The 19,691-nt window shown below is 33.0% G+C and overlaps 4 protein-coding genes across 4 annotated transcripts; 2 read left to right on the top strand and 2 right to left on the bottom strand.

Annotated features, from left to right (window-relative positions):
• The first annotated feature begins 157 nt into the window (after window positions 1-157).
• Window positions 158-7,578, top strand: LOC144855777 (leucine dehydrogenase-like). Its single transcript, XM_078713703.1, has 10 exons — window positions 158-749; window positions 965-1,071; window positions 1,461-1,582; window positions 3,586-3,711; window positions 3,849-3,941; window positions 4,214-4,320; window positions 4,808-4,903; window positions 5,031-5,174; window positions 5,653-5,742; window positions 6,098-7,578. Exons 1-10 carry the CDS (start codon window positions 210-212, stop codon window positions 6,278-6,280), a joined length of 1,608 nt encoding a protein of 535 aa, XP_078569829.1. The 5' UTR covers window positions 158-209; the 3' UTR covers window positions 6,281-7,578.
• Window positions 7,579-7,610: 32 nt separating this feature from the next.
• Window positions 7,611-8,096, bottom strand: LOC144855222 (transmembrane protein 229B-like). Its single transcript, XM_078713031.1, has one exon. It carries the CDS (start codon window positions 8,094-8,096, stop codon window positions 7,611-7,613), a length of 486 nt encoding a protein of 161 aa, XP_078569157.1.
• Window positions 8,097-9,268: 1,172 nt separating this feature from the next.
• On the top strand, window positions 9,269-14,051 carry LOC144855780 (complex I assembly factor TIMMDC1, mitochondrial-like). The gene is made up of 8 exons (XM_078713706.1): window positions 9,269-9,377; window positions 9,762-9,936; window positions 10,351-10,519; window positions 11,123-11,211; window positions 11,568-11,635; window positions 11,947-12,025; window positions 12,239-12,349; window positions 12,864-14,051. Exons 2-8 carry the CDS (start codon window positions 9,824-9,826, stop codon window positions 12,964-12,966), a joined length of 732 nt encoding a protein of 243 aa, XP_078569832.1. The 5' UTR covers window positions 9,269-9,377; window positions 9,762-9,823; the 3' UTR covers window positions 12,967-14,051.
• Window positions 14,052-14,257: 206 nt separating this feature from the next.
• On the bottom strand, window positions 14,258-18,482 carry LOC144855778 (twinfilin-1-like). The gene is made up of 9 exons (XM_078713704.1): window positions 18,374-18,482; window positions 18,076-18,162; window positions 17,785-17,837; window positions 17,088-17,213; window positions 16,527-16,622; window positions 15,870-16,100; window positions 15,229-15,382; window positions 14,662-14,783; window positions 14,258-14,558 (listed from the first exon to the last, which is right to left on the bottom strand). Exons 1-9 carry the CDS (start codon window positions 18,396-18,398, stop codon window positions 14,415-14,417), a joined length of 1,038 nt encoding a protein of 345 aa, XP_078569830.1. The 5' UTR covers window positions 18,399-18,482; the 3' UTR covers window positions 14,258-14,414.
• Between the last annotated feature and the right edge of the window lie 1,209 nt (window positions 18,483-19,691).

Here is a 19,691-nt window from a genome sequence, read left to right on the forward strand (position 1 = left end):
GACCGTAAAGTTTTCTTAAAGTTACTTCCGCGTAGTCTTTTATACCAGACGTACTAAATAATTAAGTAGGTTATAATTATAGTCTAGCTCAAAGACTATTTTTAGTTATGTCCACCAAAGAGGGCGCACTTTATAAATATTGCCGTCGTCTCGTCGCGAGAGAAGGTCAGTGGGTTAGGCCTAACTTCAGAGAGTGAAAGTGTAACAAAATGATGGCATTATCACTTAATAATTTTAGATATTATGCTAAACGCTATATTTCACCTTCATTGAATCTAAGCGTTCGTAATATTGCATGCAATACGTTTAATTACAACCACGAAAGCCATCGATTCACCAAGCGCCAGCCAGTGTTCCTCCACAAAAACCGGCAGGATGAAACCGGTCGTGGATCTCTTCGTGGTGGTGGTAGTGCGGCCTGGCCTCTAGCCAACCATCGGACATTCTTAACAACCCCTCTAGTTGCTAATACAGGCTCAGCCTCTTCCAAAACGTCTTTATTGAAGTTATCCCCTCAGAATTTCATTGACTATTTAAAAGCTGAAAATATCAGACGTCTGTATTTAGTATTTGATCCCGAAGAGAAGGCGGTGAAAGTTTCGCATCCAGGACTTCTTGAAGAATTAAAGTTGTTTTTGTTAAAAGACAAAGTAGATTTTGACGAACATGAAGGCATTTTTATGCAGTTAGGAAAGCGAACAAATTGTCTTCTTGGTGCATTTATATGGCGAACAAACCGGGGACAGGCGGTAATATTTTAATTATTTTTTGTTATTTGCGTCATTTTACAATTCTATCCAATTAATTAATAATAAGTTTGGTGGTTTTTTTCAGTAGAAACAAGTTCATTGAGATAATAAGAGAAAATTAAGATAATACCTGTTTTCAAATTTCAGGGTTTTTTAAAATGTAATTTTTGTTTTAATAAAAATATAATATAATAATCTATTTTATTTTTACCCAGTGCGGTGGTATACGCTTGTGGGATTACGCAGACATGGAAGCATATCTACGAGATGGTCTACGCCTTGGACAGGGTATGGGCGTCAAGTCAGCCCTTGCTGGCTTATGGTAAAGAATAACTTGTTTATAGCTGTTAATACTAAATTTTTATGTACATAAATATATAACAAATTCTTGCGATAACACCGCACTAGTTCATTAAATCTTGTATTTCCAGTGACATGCAAAAACTATCAAACAAATTTGTATATTCTCTCTTGAGTCCATAATTATTCATTACTAATAATTTCCAAAATGAATAAATATGTAATATCTTCATTACATTGAAATAAATTACCTTTTATTTTATTCAAATAATATTACTTTTTACCACATTACTGCTTATAATATTATTAAAACATAATTTTCATCATAGTTTTAAATGCAATCTAATTTGCATTGCAAGTGTTCTTTTCTTGTGATTTGGCACCATTTATTAGCATCGTTCTGTTCCGCAGGGCCGGTGGCGGCAAGGGCGTTATCCAGGAGCCACCATCAGACAACCACAAGGACCCAGAATTTCGTACTTCTTTGTTCTATGATTATGGAGAGTTTCTCTCCTCTCTCAATGGCTGTTATGGTAGAGTTACCCTCCTTCAATTTTAATTTCATTCTTTTTTTTACTTTCTCATAGATATTAATTTTTCATGTTTGTATTTTTTTGTTTAATTTTGTTTCTTATACTGCTCTACTAATTCTTTCTATTAATATTATATAAACTCCTAGAATTATGGTGCTCTAATAATAAATAATATATATGATAAAATTTAAATATTTATTCAGAAATGTTGTATTAATATTAGTAACAAATTGATTTATGACAATGGGATCAATACATCATACAATTGTGTATTCATGTAATGACCCATAACTAAAAGAAGTAAAATACAACCAAATTACAAATTGCAACAGATCTCTGAACCTTCCAAAATGGATTTATTTAATTAAAAGATCACCTAAAACTAATAAATAGAACTCAGTGATCAAGTGAAATCAGCCATTATTTGGTTTAGTAACCAATTTTACTTTAAAAATCTTTATCAAATTATAATTTATTCCATATTATTCAACTAAAGCCTTTTAACTCTCATTTAATCAATTTAATATTCTACGTTTTAATGTCATTCACAATTTTAAGTAGTACTGTATCTTTGATTTGATGCAAATTTTACAGCCTAGAATATCAATGATATTTGGTGCATGTGTGCGCCATCTGGTCTATTAACATAGCCTTCAAAATCATATACCTACTGGTATTCTTAATTTAGTGACCTTTACAAAACACAGTGGTTGTCTTATTAAAATAATATTACAATCAAAAATACAGGAATGTAACTCTTAAAACCTTTATAAGGAACATGTTACAAAAACATTTTGTTGCTCAAAACATAAATATAATGTCATATAAACAATGAATGACAGTGTCCTAATTTCATCATAATCTCCCGAAATGTCATTTACATACCAAATGGACTTTTCGATACTTTCCTAAAAAATATTTCTCATTATCCGTACGGTATATGGGTTCATTTATTCTTCTTCTATTCTAAAAATAACCTTAAGCTCTGTCTACACTATCAAACTTTATGTGACAAAAAGTTGTGATATGCCTATATATGAACATGATACTGTCATCACTACCATATTTGGACACATCACACTTTTTTTGTCAAACTAGTTTGATAGTGTAGACAGACATAGTTTAATAGCACATTTCGTCTGCTCTCTATCACATGCTAAAGCTGTACATTTTATGTTTATTTGTTTGCACTGATTAATATGTGTACTCTAATTCTGCATTTTTTGAGGTATGGTGGCGGTATAGGACTGGTTCCTGAACCACCTGATAAGCGTCATCGACAGCCCGAGTTTCGTACGCAACTTTTCTATGACTTGGGCTGCTTTTTCTCTTCTCTGAATGGTTGCATTGGTATGTTTGCTGCTTTGTTAGCTTTATAAAGTTCAGCATTTTGTCTCCAATTTTAATTTTTAAAAATGGGGGAGGGTGTAGTATACAAGTGGAATAACATAATGTTTGTTTTAATCTGCACACTGCCACTTGCATGTCAGTAGTCAATGTTTTAATATATTAATATTGTGCACACTTTTGTCATGTTTTTCAATAATATGATAGTGATATGATTGATAACTTTGATAAACACTTCCTTGTTCATTTAAAACCAATTGTTTTGTTAATCTGAAAATATATTTTTGTAAATACATGCATTGTGTTTTGCAAGCAAATGTATACACAAAGAATTACCAGTAACAATTTATACTGTAACTTTCTATTTAACGAAAATTGCAACCAAATTTGAACTTCCATGGACAGATTCTCTTGTGTTGTGCATATAGTACTATTTTATTTCATACGCATCCAATAACAAACACAAACTCGCCAATTACAGGATAGATAAACTATTTTATAATTTATCGTGCTTTTAATAATAATGTTCAATTTGTATATCGCAACATGCAGGGCGCCTCTAAGCGCTGACCAAAAAAAAATTAACTACAAAATAGACACTTCTGTACAAGATGTACTTATTAATATTTCTATATAATTTCTGAATATTGTTTTAGTTGCTGCGGAGGACGTCGGCTTAAATGTGTCTGACTTGGACAACGTGCACATGTTCACACGCTATACAACTTGTATATCAGAAGTCAAGGGCGGATCCGGAAATCCCTCAATCGCAACAGGAAAGGGTGAGTACATTTAAAATTCCCGCATTAAGTTTGGTCGGCAATAAACACTATATTTAGGTTTACTGAACACTACGAGTTTTTAAAAAAATCTAAAATGTATAATAATGTTTCGTGTATACTGTGTTTTTTATTTGTAGGTGTTGTTTGTGCAATGGAAGGAGCCTTGGACTACCTTAAAATGGGTTCATTGGTAGGGAAACGTATTGCAATCCAGGGAGCCGGTAATGTTGGTAAGACAATTAAAGTACTTCATCTGTGTAAAGTTACACACAGTTAAAACCTCTTACCTGTGGTCTATGATAATATACAGACATTCCTTAAAGATATATTCTCCCCCTAAACAAATTTTTTTTTTAATATGTCATTTTAATGTCACGTAATAGTTATTCACTTTGACCAAAAACTGGATCGAAAACAAAATGATTTACATGAAAAAATTTAATTTAAAGCAAAAAAATAGTTTAATAATAATTGAGTAATCCACTGTTTACTTGTTTCCTAGCAACTGTGATTGTAGAAGAGCTGCTGCAAAAAGGCGTATCGCATATCTACGTGACAGATTGTCACCAGATACGAGTAACGGACATGAGAAACCGGTTCTATCCAAAGGTAATCAGTTCTCTATTGCAATATCCATTTCAACAGCAGGTTTTATTACAGAGTCTTCTGATAGTCTTGGAGTTGTTCATCATCCCCTATTTTTCTCACTCGCATAAAGCCTTGTCTACACTATCAAACTTTATATGACAAAAAATTGTGATGTGGCCATATATAGACATGTTGATGTCATGACCATATTTGGGCATATCACTACCATATTTGGGCATATCACTACCATATTTGGGCGTATCACTACCATATTTGGTAGTGGTAGACTGATCACTCTAAATCAAACACTAAACGCTGCCAACAATCATTTCTTTATAATTCAATTCCTGTATTATTAATAGCTTGTAGGATCTCTTTAACACTGGTTAAGACGCTTTATATGTCTAATTGCATATTAATTCAACCAAATTCACTCATTTTATTTTTACCTTTAAATGACTATAAATAGTATCATATCGTAATCTATGAGAATTTGTTTTATTTACAGTATAAAGATATTTTGCAAGTTGAAAAGGTGGAGATTGATGACAATTCTGTAGCAGGTTATCCGTGCGATATATTCTCTCCTTGTGCTCTTGGAAACGTAAGTTAAAAACAACAACACTCTCAAGTAAATCTCAAAAAACAGCCATTAAAATATGTTCAAAAAGTCTGAAAACGCCAGGGGCCTCTGCGTTACGTGACTGTTAAACAAATTTATTTATTTACAGGTTTTGAATGCAGATACGATTCCTATGATCAATGCTAAGATTGTATGCGGTGCAGCCAACAACCAGCTAGGATGCCCAGCAGATAACGAGTTGCTGAAGGAAAGAGGCATCTCCTACATTGTTGACTTTCTAGCTAATAGAATGGTAAATATATACTATTCATGTGCCGTCTTCGATCCGAAGGTTGGCAATCATGACCCTCCAATTGTCCCTGTCCTATATATACTATATGTATATTTATTTCATCAACACTTATTTAGATGGAGCACATATTTTTATCAGGCATCTCTTTCAGAATGCTTAAGCTTGGCTCCCATCACAAGAACGTAGTCCTTTTGCAAGCGAGTTAACCAATGACAAGTGACAGTTCGAATAATCTATCAATTGTGATTGGTCAAATCACATATGTTGCGCTTACGCCGTTGCATCCTACTGTAGTGGGAACCAAGCAAAACTACAATTATTTATATGCAGCACTAACATAAGGCGCTTATTTAAACAAGATGCCTAATAATAAACAGGGAACATGAATTTGGAACTTATTTTAAAAGGGTACTTATTGTGTGATGTCACCACACTGCATATTATATAGGATAATATTTATTACTCTTTTTTTTTCCAGGGTATTGTAAATTGCGCAAATGAGGTTTACGGAAGACTCCCAGACGATCCGGCTATTACGCGTCATTTTAACAAAGAGTGGGAGAATTCGGTGAGTATGGTAGTTTGGGGTTAGATATACCGATCCACCTAAAGGTATACATAATTTCAAAAGCTATTAGCTAGTTGTTGTTTATCTATTTTAGTCACAAAGGTAGAAATTCCTCAATGAATTAGCATACTCGTCCCTGCCAGTAAACATGTTCAACTCTACTCTTTCTACAAAGAACACAATCAAACTTTATGTGACCAACTATGGTAGTGATATGCCTAAATACGGTAGTGATATGACATCATCATGTCCATATATGGCCACATCACATTTTTTTGTCACATAAAGTTTAATAGTGTAGACAGAGCTTTAGATATAGTGCAAATAAATAAATATATTTATTATTTTTTCACAGATATTCAACATTACTAATAAGATTCTAAAGAAAGCTGAAGATGACAATATCACTCCTGTAGAGGCAGCAAATGAAATTGCTGATAAATTGAGTCGTGAACTTCATCCAATTTGGCCAAACAGAAGCAAACAAATTATCAAGTCTTTAGTGGATAATGAATGGCACTTAAAAGCCTTGATTTAATGAGGGGGTTTCCCTTTCAATGATGATGTAATGGGGTTTACCCTACCGATACGATAGGATTCCCTTTGATGTTGTAATGGGTTTTTTCCCTCATCCATGTTGTATCCCTTTATAATCTATTTGGACGTCCCCCTTCATGTTGTAAGTAATTGGATTTCCCCTTCATTTGTAATGAGGTATAATGGGATTTCCCATTAATGAGGTATAATGGGATTTCTCCTTAATGAGTTAACAGAATTTCCACTTCATGTTGTAATGGGATTTGCCCTTCATGTTGTAATGGGATTTGCCCTTAATAAGGTAATGGGATTTGCCCTTAATAAGGTAATGGGATTTGCCCTTAATAAGGTAATGGGATTTCCCCTTTAGAATGCAATTACATTTTGGCTCCACTGTAACCATACAGTTACAGATTTTCAATTTTTTACAACAAATAATAAATGAGGCATAACATTTCTTGCCAGATATATTTACACAGTTTAGTATATTGTGGAGTGCTAATATATTTAATTGTTTTATATTAATTGTTTATAGGTTATAGCAGAAAATAATTTGGTATTTGGTTGGGAGAGAATCTTTTTATTTTTAACTAAGTGGCTATTGTACCTATATGCAGATTAGTGTAGTATGCAATGTCGTAATTTTTGAATGAAAAACATAATTTATGCAGCAAAAACTATGTAATATTCCATAAATTGTAAACAGAAGTAGGTAAAATAATGATGTGTTAGGTATATAGAGCAATTAATTATGTATTTTTATAAGAAGTGTGTGTAATTGCAACATAGGTTTGAAAGAAATACGGTAGTGTAGTTAAAGGTATTTAGGTTTTCATTTTTGTTGTTCAGATATTGTTATCAATTGAAATATTTCATTGAAACCATGGAGTATCTTTACTCCATGTTGAAACAGTATGCATCTTCTATTAGCAATGTAATGTATTTTAGTCGTATGTTTAAAATATCGCATTCCTTTTATATATTTATTAATTTAACTACCTTTAGAGACCATGTACATTTTCTACTGCAGTAACTACATTTTGTTTACTACTTGTTTATACAACAATTTAGCAAGTTTTTCTGTGTAATCATACACACTGTTTATTAAAGTGACTGCCTCATAAACTTCTACATTAAAACAAACTAAAATCATATTATTTCAGTAACAAAATGTGATTACTGCAGTAACTGCAGTAGAAAATGTTTACATGGTCCTTTTATAAACAACAACAATGCATTTTAAAAATATCATTTAACAATATTTATTGCTTTCTAATAAATCTGAATATGTTAGAATGACATTTCTTTATGATAGTGAATTTTAAACGTCATCAATTCTGCTTTATCTTCACAGGTTGTCGTAAACTTAATAAAAATCCGGAAAATACTTCTTGCCAGTAGCCTAAAAGCGCCCATCCAGGGGCATAGGTCAGTGTTATAAGCCCCATAAAGTTCAATGACCGGTCACTATAATCCCATGGACATGCATCAAATTGTCGTAAAACTAAACCGGAGCTTAATTCCACAGCATATGCTATCAGTGTGTATATAAACACCCGTACAATGCATGGAACGTCTTTTTCTTGTAGGCGAAGATATAAACGTTCGATAATAAAACTGCCTGTTCCGTATATTATGAATGAATACAATGATGTGTAGCCGATTAAACGAGGGTCAAATGCTTCAAACACTAGCTGCCATAATGCTGTAAAAACGATTTCGTCAAGAAAGCCGTGAACTCCATATGCGATAAAACGTATAGTGGAAGATAAGGGTTGAAGATGGTGTACGTTGGTGTCTGCTGATGTCTTCATCATATCTATATAAAAAAGTTAATATAAAATTATATAAATCAAATTATAAAAATCCATATAAATTTAATATGCCAATTCAGTCATTATTTCGGTTACATTTGACAGACTAGAAAGAACAGTCAATAAAAAATAAAGCATGTGAATGGAATAATGAATATAAATTATGCTATCTCTGTATAAAGAAAGCTCTGTCTACACTAACTAGTTTGACAAAAAAAGGTGTGATGTGCCCATGTCCATATATGGGCACATCATATTTTCTTGTCACATAAAGCATGATAGTGTAGAGTTTTAAGACACTGTTCTGAACAACCTATTTATGTGTCTTCCGCCCTCTGGAAAAATCGACTCAACGTATTGGCATGTAATACATGTAAAACTATGCATAACGTTTTGTATAAATGAGTTTTACTATAAACAAAACGCATAACGGGTAGACATACCTCATGTTACGTAAAAAGGTTGCATATTTCTTACCTTGTTAGGAGTTATATAACAGCCGTATGATAGTTGCCCTGTACACAATACTTTTAAAGGAATTCACTAGAATTCTCGACTTATTTGCAATAGCAGTACTGCAATGAACAAGATGCAGTGAAATGTGACGGTTGAACTCTTTGATCTATTAAATCAATACCTTTATGCTTGATTAGACAGGTAAATAAGTGACATATAAGTGACCTATTGTATGCATAAGAAATTATATCAATGTCGTCTCTGTAAATATCGTACTTAACACAAATCCGCTTCTCTTGTAATGTAAGAAAAATGTTGTGTATACATTTTGTTTAAGTACAATTATAGCGGAACCTGACTGACAAGGATGTTGGTACTTTTCCCCCTATCATTTCTTTAAAATTAGTAAGTTTTTGTGCGCAATATCCGTGTAAAATGATAAAAGTAGTACTATTATTATTATTTCCTAATTATAATATGAATGAACTATATGAACTAACTTTTTAAAGTTTTTATTTGTTTTGATATATTCCGCCGTTTTTTCTGCATTCATTGAGTGTAATTGTAGTATAGTATACATAAATATAGTACTAAAGTATTATAGTAAGCCTATTTTGATTACTTGTTATTGTAAAGTAGTTAAAAATGATTAAAACTAATTTTAAAACCGTGTAAAAAACATATACAATTATTGAATATTGATATTTAATCATACTCAGATAGCGCCCTCAATACTGGTGGAGGTAGTGGACCGTGGAGAACAGAGTAGGCTTGACTAGAGTACCGTTGTAACGTCGAGCACGGCGAGACGTACTTTCTCTACCGGCGGTAAGTAGGCTAGGCCTAGGCCTAGTTTTTTCATTTATTTTGTAATTGCTTTGATATTTTATATTAATTTTAAACGAATTAGGCGTAATATATTAACTATAATAGAGGCTAGACATAGCAAGCTAAAGCTCTTTCTTTCTGTTCTGCTGGCTGGTTCAGTTGCTGCATACTAGGCCTACTACGTGCCCCCACCCCCCACCATACCAGGCCAGCCAGGCCTGCCCTGGCCACCATCCGGCTGGGCCGGTGCCCTGGCCCACTAGCAGAGCCTAGGCTCTAGCCTGATCATGGAGTTCAGTGCCTAACTAGACCTTTCCCTAACTTCTCTATCTAGCCGGCCTACTACTACAAATTACATTTTTTTTAAATAATAAATATTTTCAGCTGATGAAAGATCAGTGCACTACAATACAAGTGGGTGATGCAGACGAAATATTGAAATTACCATGGAAACAAAGGTTGCAGCAAAATCAGAAGAATTAAGAGAATTGGAAAGAAGATACAACATACCTTTGGAAAGTAATGGCTTAGAAAGACTACAAAGTGTTTATACCATTGAGTAAGTATACAATGATAGAGAGTGAAATTTACAGTTAACAGTATGATAGGATACTTTCTGTCCCCATCCCTTTTTAAGCTCTGTCTACACTATCAAACTAGTTTGACAAAAAAAGTGTGATGTGCCCAAATATGGCAATGATATGCCCAAATATGGTAATGATATGCCCAAATATGGTAATGATATGACGATAATGGCCACATCACATTTTTGTTTGTCACATAAAGTTTGATAGTGGAGGCAGACCTATAGAGCCACAAAGTTTGAGTTTTTGGGGATAACTTGTCGTACCCTGATTCAATTTAGTTTGCTATGGTTCATTAGGTTATCCATTAGACCCCACCTAAACAAGTACCTTGGTAATGTTTATGTATTTTACTATTCAACAAATATATGTTTACTTACAATTGACAGTATGGATAAAGAAGGCATGAGGCAGGAACTGTATGAGATGGTTATAGTGCCGATTACAGCATTCATAGGTGGCGCTATTTATGGAGGTCTACCAGCAGCACGTCATGCACGAGGTCGTTATATAGAAGTATCCAACATTGAAGTATATGAACATCGAATACAGGCAGTGGTGCGTGGTTTTTTAAACAATGGATTATCTTTAAAATAGACCAAATTGCATCGTCTAATGCACAGTGGTTCCCAACCTGTCTAAATGTGGCTGTTTGATGGTGATATGTTAGGGCAGTGTAGGTCTAAACCAATTTACACAGACGAACGGTAACGGTAATTAAAATATAGAATCTATGCTATTCCTTATGACCATTTACACACAACGCGTAGCAGACAGAGTTTTCTTTATCACTTCTTCTTTATTGTATCAAACAAAACAATTAATCAATACAAAAGGTAGCCAAGATATAGCCGAAGCTAATCAAGCTTGGTACCTTTTAAAACATCTTAACTAACTTAAGTTTCCGCTCAAGATAAATACAGATTTTCCATGGCGCAAGCTATGCCGATTGGCACTTATCGTTAGCGCTCACCTGTGTAAATCAGCCTTTAGCCCTACATTCTTCAGGTTTTAGATACTGTACTCTGAAATGTTGTCTTTTAAAACTTATTAAATAGATGTTGTGGAATAATATGGCATCCTTGTATAGAAAGAAATAATATTCAGAGACAACCAATTTAGGAATCAACCAAATTTTATAAATTTGCTTATCTTCCACAGAGGTCTGCCCAGAATGCGGGATCCCGTGGTTTTATACGTTATGGGTTTAGATGGGGATGGCGGTCAGCAGTTTTAGGTGGAGCATTTCAGTAAGATGTTTTTTTTAATAAAGCTGTTCGTTGATTTTAATTGTGATAAATTTATTTTTATTTGTGCACATCATTATTGGTTAAATCAAATCAGAATCATCTTTATTGCAATAAATATATAAAAAGTATTTGAAAACAAATGTTGAATATGCCATTTTAATGTTCCATAATAGTTATTCACTTTGACCAACAATATAAGCAAACACATTTTCTTTACCTGAAAAAAATGTGATTTAAAGGGAAAATATAGACAAAATGGACTATTCAAAGTTTGATTTTATTAATCTTCATTTTTCATGATTTCCGGAGACAATACATCTTTAAATCTAAATCTAATAAATCTTTTTTTTTTTCAGTATTCTATCAACAAATCTAGCAATATATAGAAATAAAGATGATTTACTCAACTATGCTGTTGCTAGTGGTAAGTGATCCATGGTGATTAGATTATATCATTTGTATTTAATCAAAACATTGAGTGATTGTGTATTGTAATTTGTTGCATTTTGCTTGAGAATTTCTCCAAAATAATTACATTTGAGTTACAGAGTATGCATAAATATGGATTATAACATCCAATTGATTTTCCTATTGTATGTAGGCTGAGTAATAGTGGTGATTTTTGTATAGTAGTATAATAGTTTGATGTGGCTAGCAATTTTGTTTAGCTGTTTCTACTCCAAAATGGTTTTTTATATCTTTAGTCTTCATTGTTTTTTCTATTTTTTTACTCAGCAACGATGGGTGCTCTGTATAGATTTAATTTAGGTCTCAAAGGTATGGTGGGCAGTGCTTTCGCTGGAACACTTGTTGGGTAAGTTTTTTGGTTATAGATAATAAGGGTAATCCACTGTGCACACACACTTCTGACGACACATCGATTGACCTGACCTAGTTATGTCGTCAGTCGTCGCAAATCGAAAACTTTCTAATGTTGTTATAAGTAAATAATTTAGTGTAAATTACTCCTCACTATTCATCGCCCTTATAAGGACAATAAAGTTTAAAATTTGATTCTTTTTCTCAGAATTCCTGCTGGTGTTTTCATGTTAGGGTTTCAAGTATTAAAAGGAGAATATAATTTAGAGCGTTATCGTCGAAAACGTATTGAATACGCTAAAGAACACTGGCAAGATATGTAAGTATCGCCTTTTTTCCAATACCATATAATCGGTCATTTAATATCTTAATAATAATAATTCTTCGACCAATGAAGAATGAACTGTTCTTTCTACATTGCTTCAGTGGTGTTCTATTTTAGTATTACATGTTCTACTGTTTTATTTCCAAATTTAGACCACATGACCACAACCGTGATAAGTTAAAATACCATCTCCTTGTCTGCCATCCCAACAACTTATAATAGTTGAAAACTCTCTTTTCCTGTTAATTCAAATACAGTAGAACTTTGGGAAAACCTTATTTAAAGGGCACCCCTATTAAGGGGACACTTTCCTCTGAAAAGAATGATGAAAGAGTAATGAATGTTTTAACACTGAGGCCAACCCATAGACACTTTATTGGGTGCCAGAGGTGTTCCTTTAATAGGGTTGTACTGTACAGTAGTATTATATGGTATCTAAAGAAGATGTTTTTATAAATATTTTTGGGACTTTTATCTTAAAAATGTATTTTTTTCACATTTTTTCTAGTCAAATGAGAAAGAGTATGACACCGATGATGCTGGACTACATGGAAGAGGAATTAAAGAAAAAGAATTTAATCAAATCAAACGAAAATCAGGATAACTTATGACAGAACTTTTCAGAATGTTTGTTTTAATCTGTATGTAAGTTAGCATTAAGCTCTGTCTACACTATCAAACTTTAAGTGACAAAAAAGTGTGATGTGCCCATATATGGACATGATGATGTCATATCATTACCATATTTGTTTGATAGTGTAGACAGAGTATTATACTGTTGAAGGTTTGCAGGGGAAATTCAATAAATTTGCTGCACACCATGTGTGTAGTTCTGAAAAGAACCGTTGAGTTTAATCAACATTTTGATCAATAGGCTTCGATCACATGGTGTACCGTAAACTTGTTATCAACATCAGTCAGCGTTCTTTCTTGTTTTCACTCTCTTCATCATTAAAAAAATTCCACTTTTAAAATGATTTGTACCTTTTTGAAGAACATTTTATCATTTTGAAGTAAAATTAGTTGCATATTAAGTGCTTCTTTATAGGTAGATCTAGGAATTTTGTGTGAAAAATTCAGTCACTGTTATAGGTATTCTACTGTTATGCAATCATAACATAATTAAAACATTATATACCAAATATTTAGATTAAAATGTCTTTATTCTGCAGTTCAAATGTAATAATAAAATGAATTCTAATAAGTACTAAGATTTTACAACAGTTTATGTCTAAAAATCATATCTTTCACGTTTTAGAAATAATTCTAATTGGATCCCTGAATTAATTTTTAGAAAATAATTGACAATGTTATTCGTCCAAAAGAATATTATGCATTAAAGGTTAAAGGTCAAAGTAAATTTTTATTATAACATACTACTTAATTAACATTCAATATTATTTTCTTCATGCTATTCAATTTCAAATAAACTAATAAGAAATATATATTAAATTTTATATAAATTCAAACTCAAAACATTGATAAAATATACAGAAATGTCATATTAAATTTCAATTTGGCTGATTTTTTCAATATCGCCTATTTGGTACATTTTTTATCCTTTTAAACCCCTAAGCTGTCCAAATTCAAGTAACATAATATGTCAGTAATAATCTATTCAACAATTTGCATAAACAGGAGGGCTTCTTGCTAACAATATGTTATTAAAGTAGCTTTTAATCTTACATCTAGGTAATTTTTTTCTTTTTATTAACTACATCTTAACACATTTTGAAAGTTTATTTTAATAGTAAAAATAATGTTTTTTCTATACAGTTATCCTAATTACAATTACAGTATTTAATCATGCAGTGTGTCTATTGATAGGGTTTGAGCAAATCTACATAGGAGTACCATTTTGTCGCCATGTATTCATTGCATACAGTATTGTACAGAACACAATTCTTCCATGTAAAAATATAACTCTTTATTGAAAATAGTATTCTGGAAAATTGTTTTGATTTACTACACTGCAAATCAACCAAAATGTTATCAAAAGATTATTTCTAGGCTCCAAAGTTTGGTATAAAATTGTATAATTCGAAAAATGATTGCTACACTATTCTTTAATTAGTCGTTTCGCTCCTCTCTTTCCCGCGGGACCCTTTGGTTTAGCGAATGTTGGTCGATGTAGGTTCCTAACAGGGTGGACCTCTTGGTAGATAAAGTCCTCGGTTAATTCTGAGGCATCGTCAATTTCAATCTTTAAAAACAAAAAAGCAATATTATTAATCCTTGTTTTGTTTTGTATCAATTATTGATCCCGCTTTTACAAATTAAATTATTGCAATTTAAAAATTACTTACACTTTTTGCAACTTCTATATTGAACTCGTTTGCGATACCAATTAGAAAAGGTGACTTGCACGTTGAGTACAGCATCCTCTCTTTGACTGAACATTTATAACCGGGCATGGAGTAAATAAACACTGTAAGAAGTAACGCAAATTATTACAACAGATTGTAAAGTAGTCCAAACATTCCAGTTTGCCCTAATATGATTTTTTTAATGCACAAGTAATATCAAGATATCCAGATAAATATTTGTAGGAGAATAATCTGTGATTCGCAGCCTACGTATCATACATCTGCCCAAGCTCATTAGTCTGTCCACACAAAGGAATGCACTGTGGGTTTTCATGAACGGAAAGAATAATACTGCAGTTTATGTATGACCCTAAATGCTTAGGTTTGACCTTTAATGGTCTTTCACACCTGATCCAGTTCAGGTTTGCATCATCGTACAGCATTAGCAACTTTTCGTTACGCGCCTATCAAGTAAAAATATTTGGTGGTAGGGTGTAGCTGTGTGGTTCGTCGTGAGAATGAAACATTGAGACACAACTTTATTTGTAGATTTTAAAGAGACCTTACCGATTGATTTTAAGGCATCTCCTTCATGAGTGTGTTTAAACAGGAACAGGTGATATCGAGGTGATGATTCTGGGACATGTGATGCTAACTCATTTGCTGCAATGTCGTCCAGGTATTCACTTAAATGTATTTCTTCTTTTTCAACATCTAAAGACTGAATAGAAAAAGAATTATGAAAAGATATGTGAAGTGATTCTTATTCATTGCTTTTGGAGGAGACTTCTTGATTTTGGTCAAAAAGGTATACTCCTGTTGCCTTATCTTTCAGATACAACATTAGGAATTGGTGAAGTGTGCAAAATGTTTCAAAATAAACTTACTCTATTCAAATTGAATAGAATATTGATTCTTTGCTGATGATATATGCTGTTTTAAAATAGGTAGCAACCATTTCTTTTAAGCAAGGCAATCCAACAACAGGATGTTAAGCCCGCCTTGCCAAGATAGGAACTCGTAACAGTCCTTTGATCTTATGTCGGGCTGCGAAAAATACCAACAGTACTGTACTATTCACATATTCTTCGCAGCGCGCTGTGCATTTTAATGGCGTGGAACTGATCGTGGCGCAGCCACAGATAAACCCTTTGATCTCTGGAGCTCAGCATCCTGTTGTTAGATTGCCTTGTTTTAAGTAAGCTTACCAACTGCACATATGACGTTTGGTGATTGGCCAGCCGTTGAAGCTGTTTTATTGCATCATTTGATAATGGGAAATTAACCCCTTGCATCGTCTGATGTTTTGTGTCGACTCCGATACTCTGAAAGCTCTCGGTTTTTCGCATAAATTGGAGATCTTCCTCAGCTGCTGTTAGGGGTGCTGGAGCAGATTCAGCCTCTAAATGTTTGTGGTAACCATTCAACGACACATCATCCTGAATATACAACCAATTAATAATGTTTTCATTATGTATGATAAACCCAAGACATGAGAGTGCGATCAATTAAAGCTCTGTCTACACTACCAAAATAGTTTGACCAATTATGGTAGTCATATGCCCAAATATGGTAGTGATATGACATCATGTCCATATATTTTATTGTCACATAAAGTTTGATAGTGTAGACAGAGCACAAACCAAACACACTCTTAAAATGCCCTTGAGGAGTGCAATTTACAGCACAATTTATTTTTCTACACACCTTGACACAACAACCCCTGAATATGTTGAGGAGTGCAATTTGTAGCACACCTACAATTTTCAAAATACAAGGCCTGAAACTGCAGATTATTTGGCCTCATCTGGATTATATATGAAATCAAATTAGTTGACAAAATAACCAACAAGTTGAATACTTACCGGTATGGTACCATACAACTCTCGCTTGATTTGTGCAGAGCCAAATTCTACCTTAAGAGATGATTTGGTGCTTGCATATAACATTTTGTCTCGAACCTGAATAATGGACGGAGAAGCATAGCTGGTTAAATAATGGTCTAGTTATAGTAATATACAAATAATGAATGTTTATGAGTTGAAAAATAGAGCAATCAATTTTTCATCTAATAAAATAAATATATATAACAAATAGTGGTCTAGTTATAGTAATATACAAATAATGAATGTTTATGAGTTGAAAAATAGAGCAGTAAATTTTTCATCTAATAAAATAAATATATATAACGAATACAAAATATTGTTTGTTTGATTGTTTTATAACACACCCTTTTTTCAATTTATCTATCGTAAATCATTGACAAATAACAGGCCATCAATATGGAACCTGTCATCATTAAATATCACTTTTCCGTTAGACCTAATACCGAACAACATGTGATGTGTAATTAACCAATCAAATTCCAAGAATACAGGTATGTTATAAAAAAAATAATTAGCATTAAAAATATGTGGATAGCTAACCTGACAAAAATCTGGAACATACAGAATGAATACCCACTCAAAGCCTAGGTCTGTCTTGGTGTCCAGTCGATATATAACATAACAGGATTCCTTCTGCACCAGCATTGGCAGCACAGCCTTATCATAATGTAATCAATTGTTAAAGAAACTCAAAGTGCATTGTATCTTATTGTCTATTTGTAATATGTATTGCTATGTCATAGAACAAAACATAAATACCAGATGAAATTTTAAAAATCTCAAAACCACAAAAAAAAACACCAAAAAATATGACATAGAAGAGGATAATCCTTTAATCTCTGTCTACACTATAGTGAAAAAAAGTGTGATGTGCCCAAATATGGTAGTGATATGACATCATCATGTCATGTCACCATATTATTTGGGCACATCACATTTTTTGTCACATAGAGTTTGATAGTGTAAACAAGGCTTGGACTCTTAGGTGGGCTTCTTATCGAAATGGGCTTCTTTTCAAGATGGGCTTGATATTAAGATGGGCTTTTTTTCAAAATTATATTTGCAAATCAAAAAGGGTGGGGAGAGGGGGGGGGCCCTATTTTATGGTATAGCAGAAAATAAGGTATGGCAATAAGGACTAAGGTGAAAACTATAATAGATCTAACTGTTTTTGTTTTAACTGGATTTTGCATTGCATTAAATAATTGTAAGTGGTTTATTTGTGAGACTGAAGGATATCATCTTCCCAGTTTCCATGAACTTCATAGCTTGATGCTACCTCCATTAATTCTGTAAGAAAAGACATTAACAAATTGTCAATGGTGGGGGGTTACGAATAGTAGAGATTTTGGATTTGAAATTGCACAAGGAAATTCTTGTGCAAGTTCAAATTCTGCAACGTGTATCTACACTCGTCCAAATTTCTACACAGTACATGAAGATTTTTTTTATACAATTGTTATATCAATATATGCCTAGGCCTAGAACTGTTTTACTATATGAATATATATTATTATTAGTAACTTACCATTTTCAACATCAATGTTCACTTTTATGGCTCTGATATTTTCATCTGCCTTTGCTGAAGCAAAGAAGGCCTTCAGATTTTGAGAAGCTAAAATAAAATAATAAAAAAATACACAAATGATCACTTCCTTACATCACATGGCTTACACATAAAACGCACCCACTCCCTTTGGGAAACTTAAAACAGGTGGCTTAGCAAAGTAGCCTAGAGAAACAAGCATCAAAATCGTATGTACAGAACTTCAATTCAATTTGTATTGGACACATATGAAAATACGATATGTAAAATCATTAAATACCAGTTATTCCTGTCTGATGTGACATTTTATATTGGAAGAAACGGTTGAAATAGGCAAAACACCGGGTACAGTATCCACAAACTCTGAGAGGCCGTTGTTGTTCACAACTTCCGGGTTGTACCGTTTGTTCGCTCGAGTTTAAATATACGATACATTAACACAGAACGTGTGATGCTTGGTTCCCACACTTTAGTTGGCGCAACGCAAGCGGCAATTAATATAAATAATAATAATGATTATAATAATACAACAGAAAGCAAAGCTTGTAGGTGGGTTTAGATTACACAAACTTCTAATTCTATACCCTCTACAATCAAATTTGAGAAAACTTGTTCGTGATACTATAGGCCTAGTAGGCTACATGATGATTAATATTTAATAAGCCTATCACTACCATATTGGGGGACATCACATCATTTGTTATCAAACTAGTTAGAAAGTGTAGATAAAGCTTTATACATTTTCTCCAAACGTCACGTTTCATCAACTTTTTACTTCAAAGCAATGTGTTGGCACACAATCGGTTGAAACGGGACTACACACATTAACAACCCACAGGCAAAAAGAAACAGAGGCCTAATAACCTATACTTTAATCATATTTATAATATTTCGAAAACTTTTTTTTTTTTAATCACATCTATCTATATATAGGGCCGCCTATATAAAAGACAAACACAAAATGTTTGTCCTCACTGCACGCCGCGGTGGTGATACAACCTCTGATTGGTTTTTTTATTTGCACTCAACATCAATCTTGCAACGGAGATGGTCATGTGCTATATAAAAAGTTCCATTTATTTATTAAATTATGACTTATTAAATATTTTAAAAATTACCTCTGGATCAAAGGGCTATGAAATGCGAAATTTCCAGAGGGCGTCATTGAACTATAAAAGCAGGAACCGAGAAAAAAAGTGCAGCATTACCGTTTAAAGAGGTGAGTCGATAGAGTACGCAACATTTTTAAGTAAAAGAAAAGCATTGTGGTCGTGGATTATTTTAGTTCACTTCAATTTGTAATAATAAACATTTATAGGATTAGTTTTGTAGGCTACATAACTATAGGCCTATTGTTATATCTTTGTAAAATTTGAAGTGTGGCTCTACGTTTATTCGTTTTCTTTCATTAGCGTGCAAAATCGTAAAATCGGCTATGCCACCTGTATTGTAACAATGGGAATGTGAATTATTCGTTAAAGTAAGGTGATCATTACAATAACCTGATGCTACGTTTTTATTCTAGGCATACTCTAGCCCTTACCGTCCATACACAATCCCATGTTATACCTGAGGTTTGAACGTAGTATTCTTCATTA

Source organism: Antedon bifida, chromosome 11 (genome assembly GCF_963402885.1).
Source record: "Antedon bifida chromosome 11, ecAntBifi1.1, whole genome shotgun sequence".
NCBI classification, from domain to species: Eukaryota; Metazoa; Echinodermata; class Crinoidea; order Comatulida; family Antedonidae; genus Antedon; species Antedon bifida.

Excerpts from the sequence above, each read along its gene's own strand:
- LOC144855777 (XM_078713703.1), top strand. The coding sequence starts at position 210 with ATGATGGCATTATCACTTAATAATTTTAGATATTATGCTAAACGCTAT. Across the intron at positions 1,583-3,585 it reads CTCTCTCAATGGCTGTTATG|TTGCTGCGGAGGACGTCGGC; the intron begins GTAGAGTTACCC and ends ATATTGTTTTAG. Across the intron at positions 3,942-4,213 it reads CCAGGGAGCCGGTAATGTTG|CAACTGTGATTGTAGAAGAG; the intron begins GTAAGACAATTA and ends CTTGTTTCCTAG.
- LOC144855780 (XM_078713706.1), top strand. The coding sequence starts at position 9,824 with ATGGAAACAAAGGTTGCAGCAAAATCAGAAGAATTAAGAGAATTGGAA. Across the intron at positions 10,520-11,122 it reads AACATCGAATACAGGCAGTG|AGGTCTGCCCAGAATGCGGG; the intron begins GTGCGTGGTTTT and ends TATCTTCCACAG. Across the intron at positions 12,350-12,863 it reads AAAGAACACTGGCAAGATAT|TCAAATGAGAAAGAGTATGA; the intron begins GTAAGTATCGCC and ends CATTTTTTCTAG.
- LOC144855778 (XM_078713704.1), bottom strand. The coding sequence starts at position 18,398 with ATGTCACATCAGACAGGAATAACTG. Across the intron at positions 15,383-15,869 it reads AAACGTCATATGTGCAGTTG|TCTTTAGATGTTGAAAAAGA; the intron begins GTAAGCTTACTT and ends TTTTCTATTCAG. Across the intron at positions 14,784-15,228 it reads AGATGCCTTAAAATCAATCG|TGTTTATTTACTCCATGCCC; the intron begins GTAAGGTCTCTT and ends TACTTCTTACAG.
- LOC144855222 (XM_078713031.1), bottom strand. The coding sequence starts at position 8,096 with ATGATGAAGACATCAGCAGACACCAACGTACACCATCTTCAACCCTTA.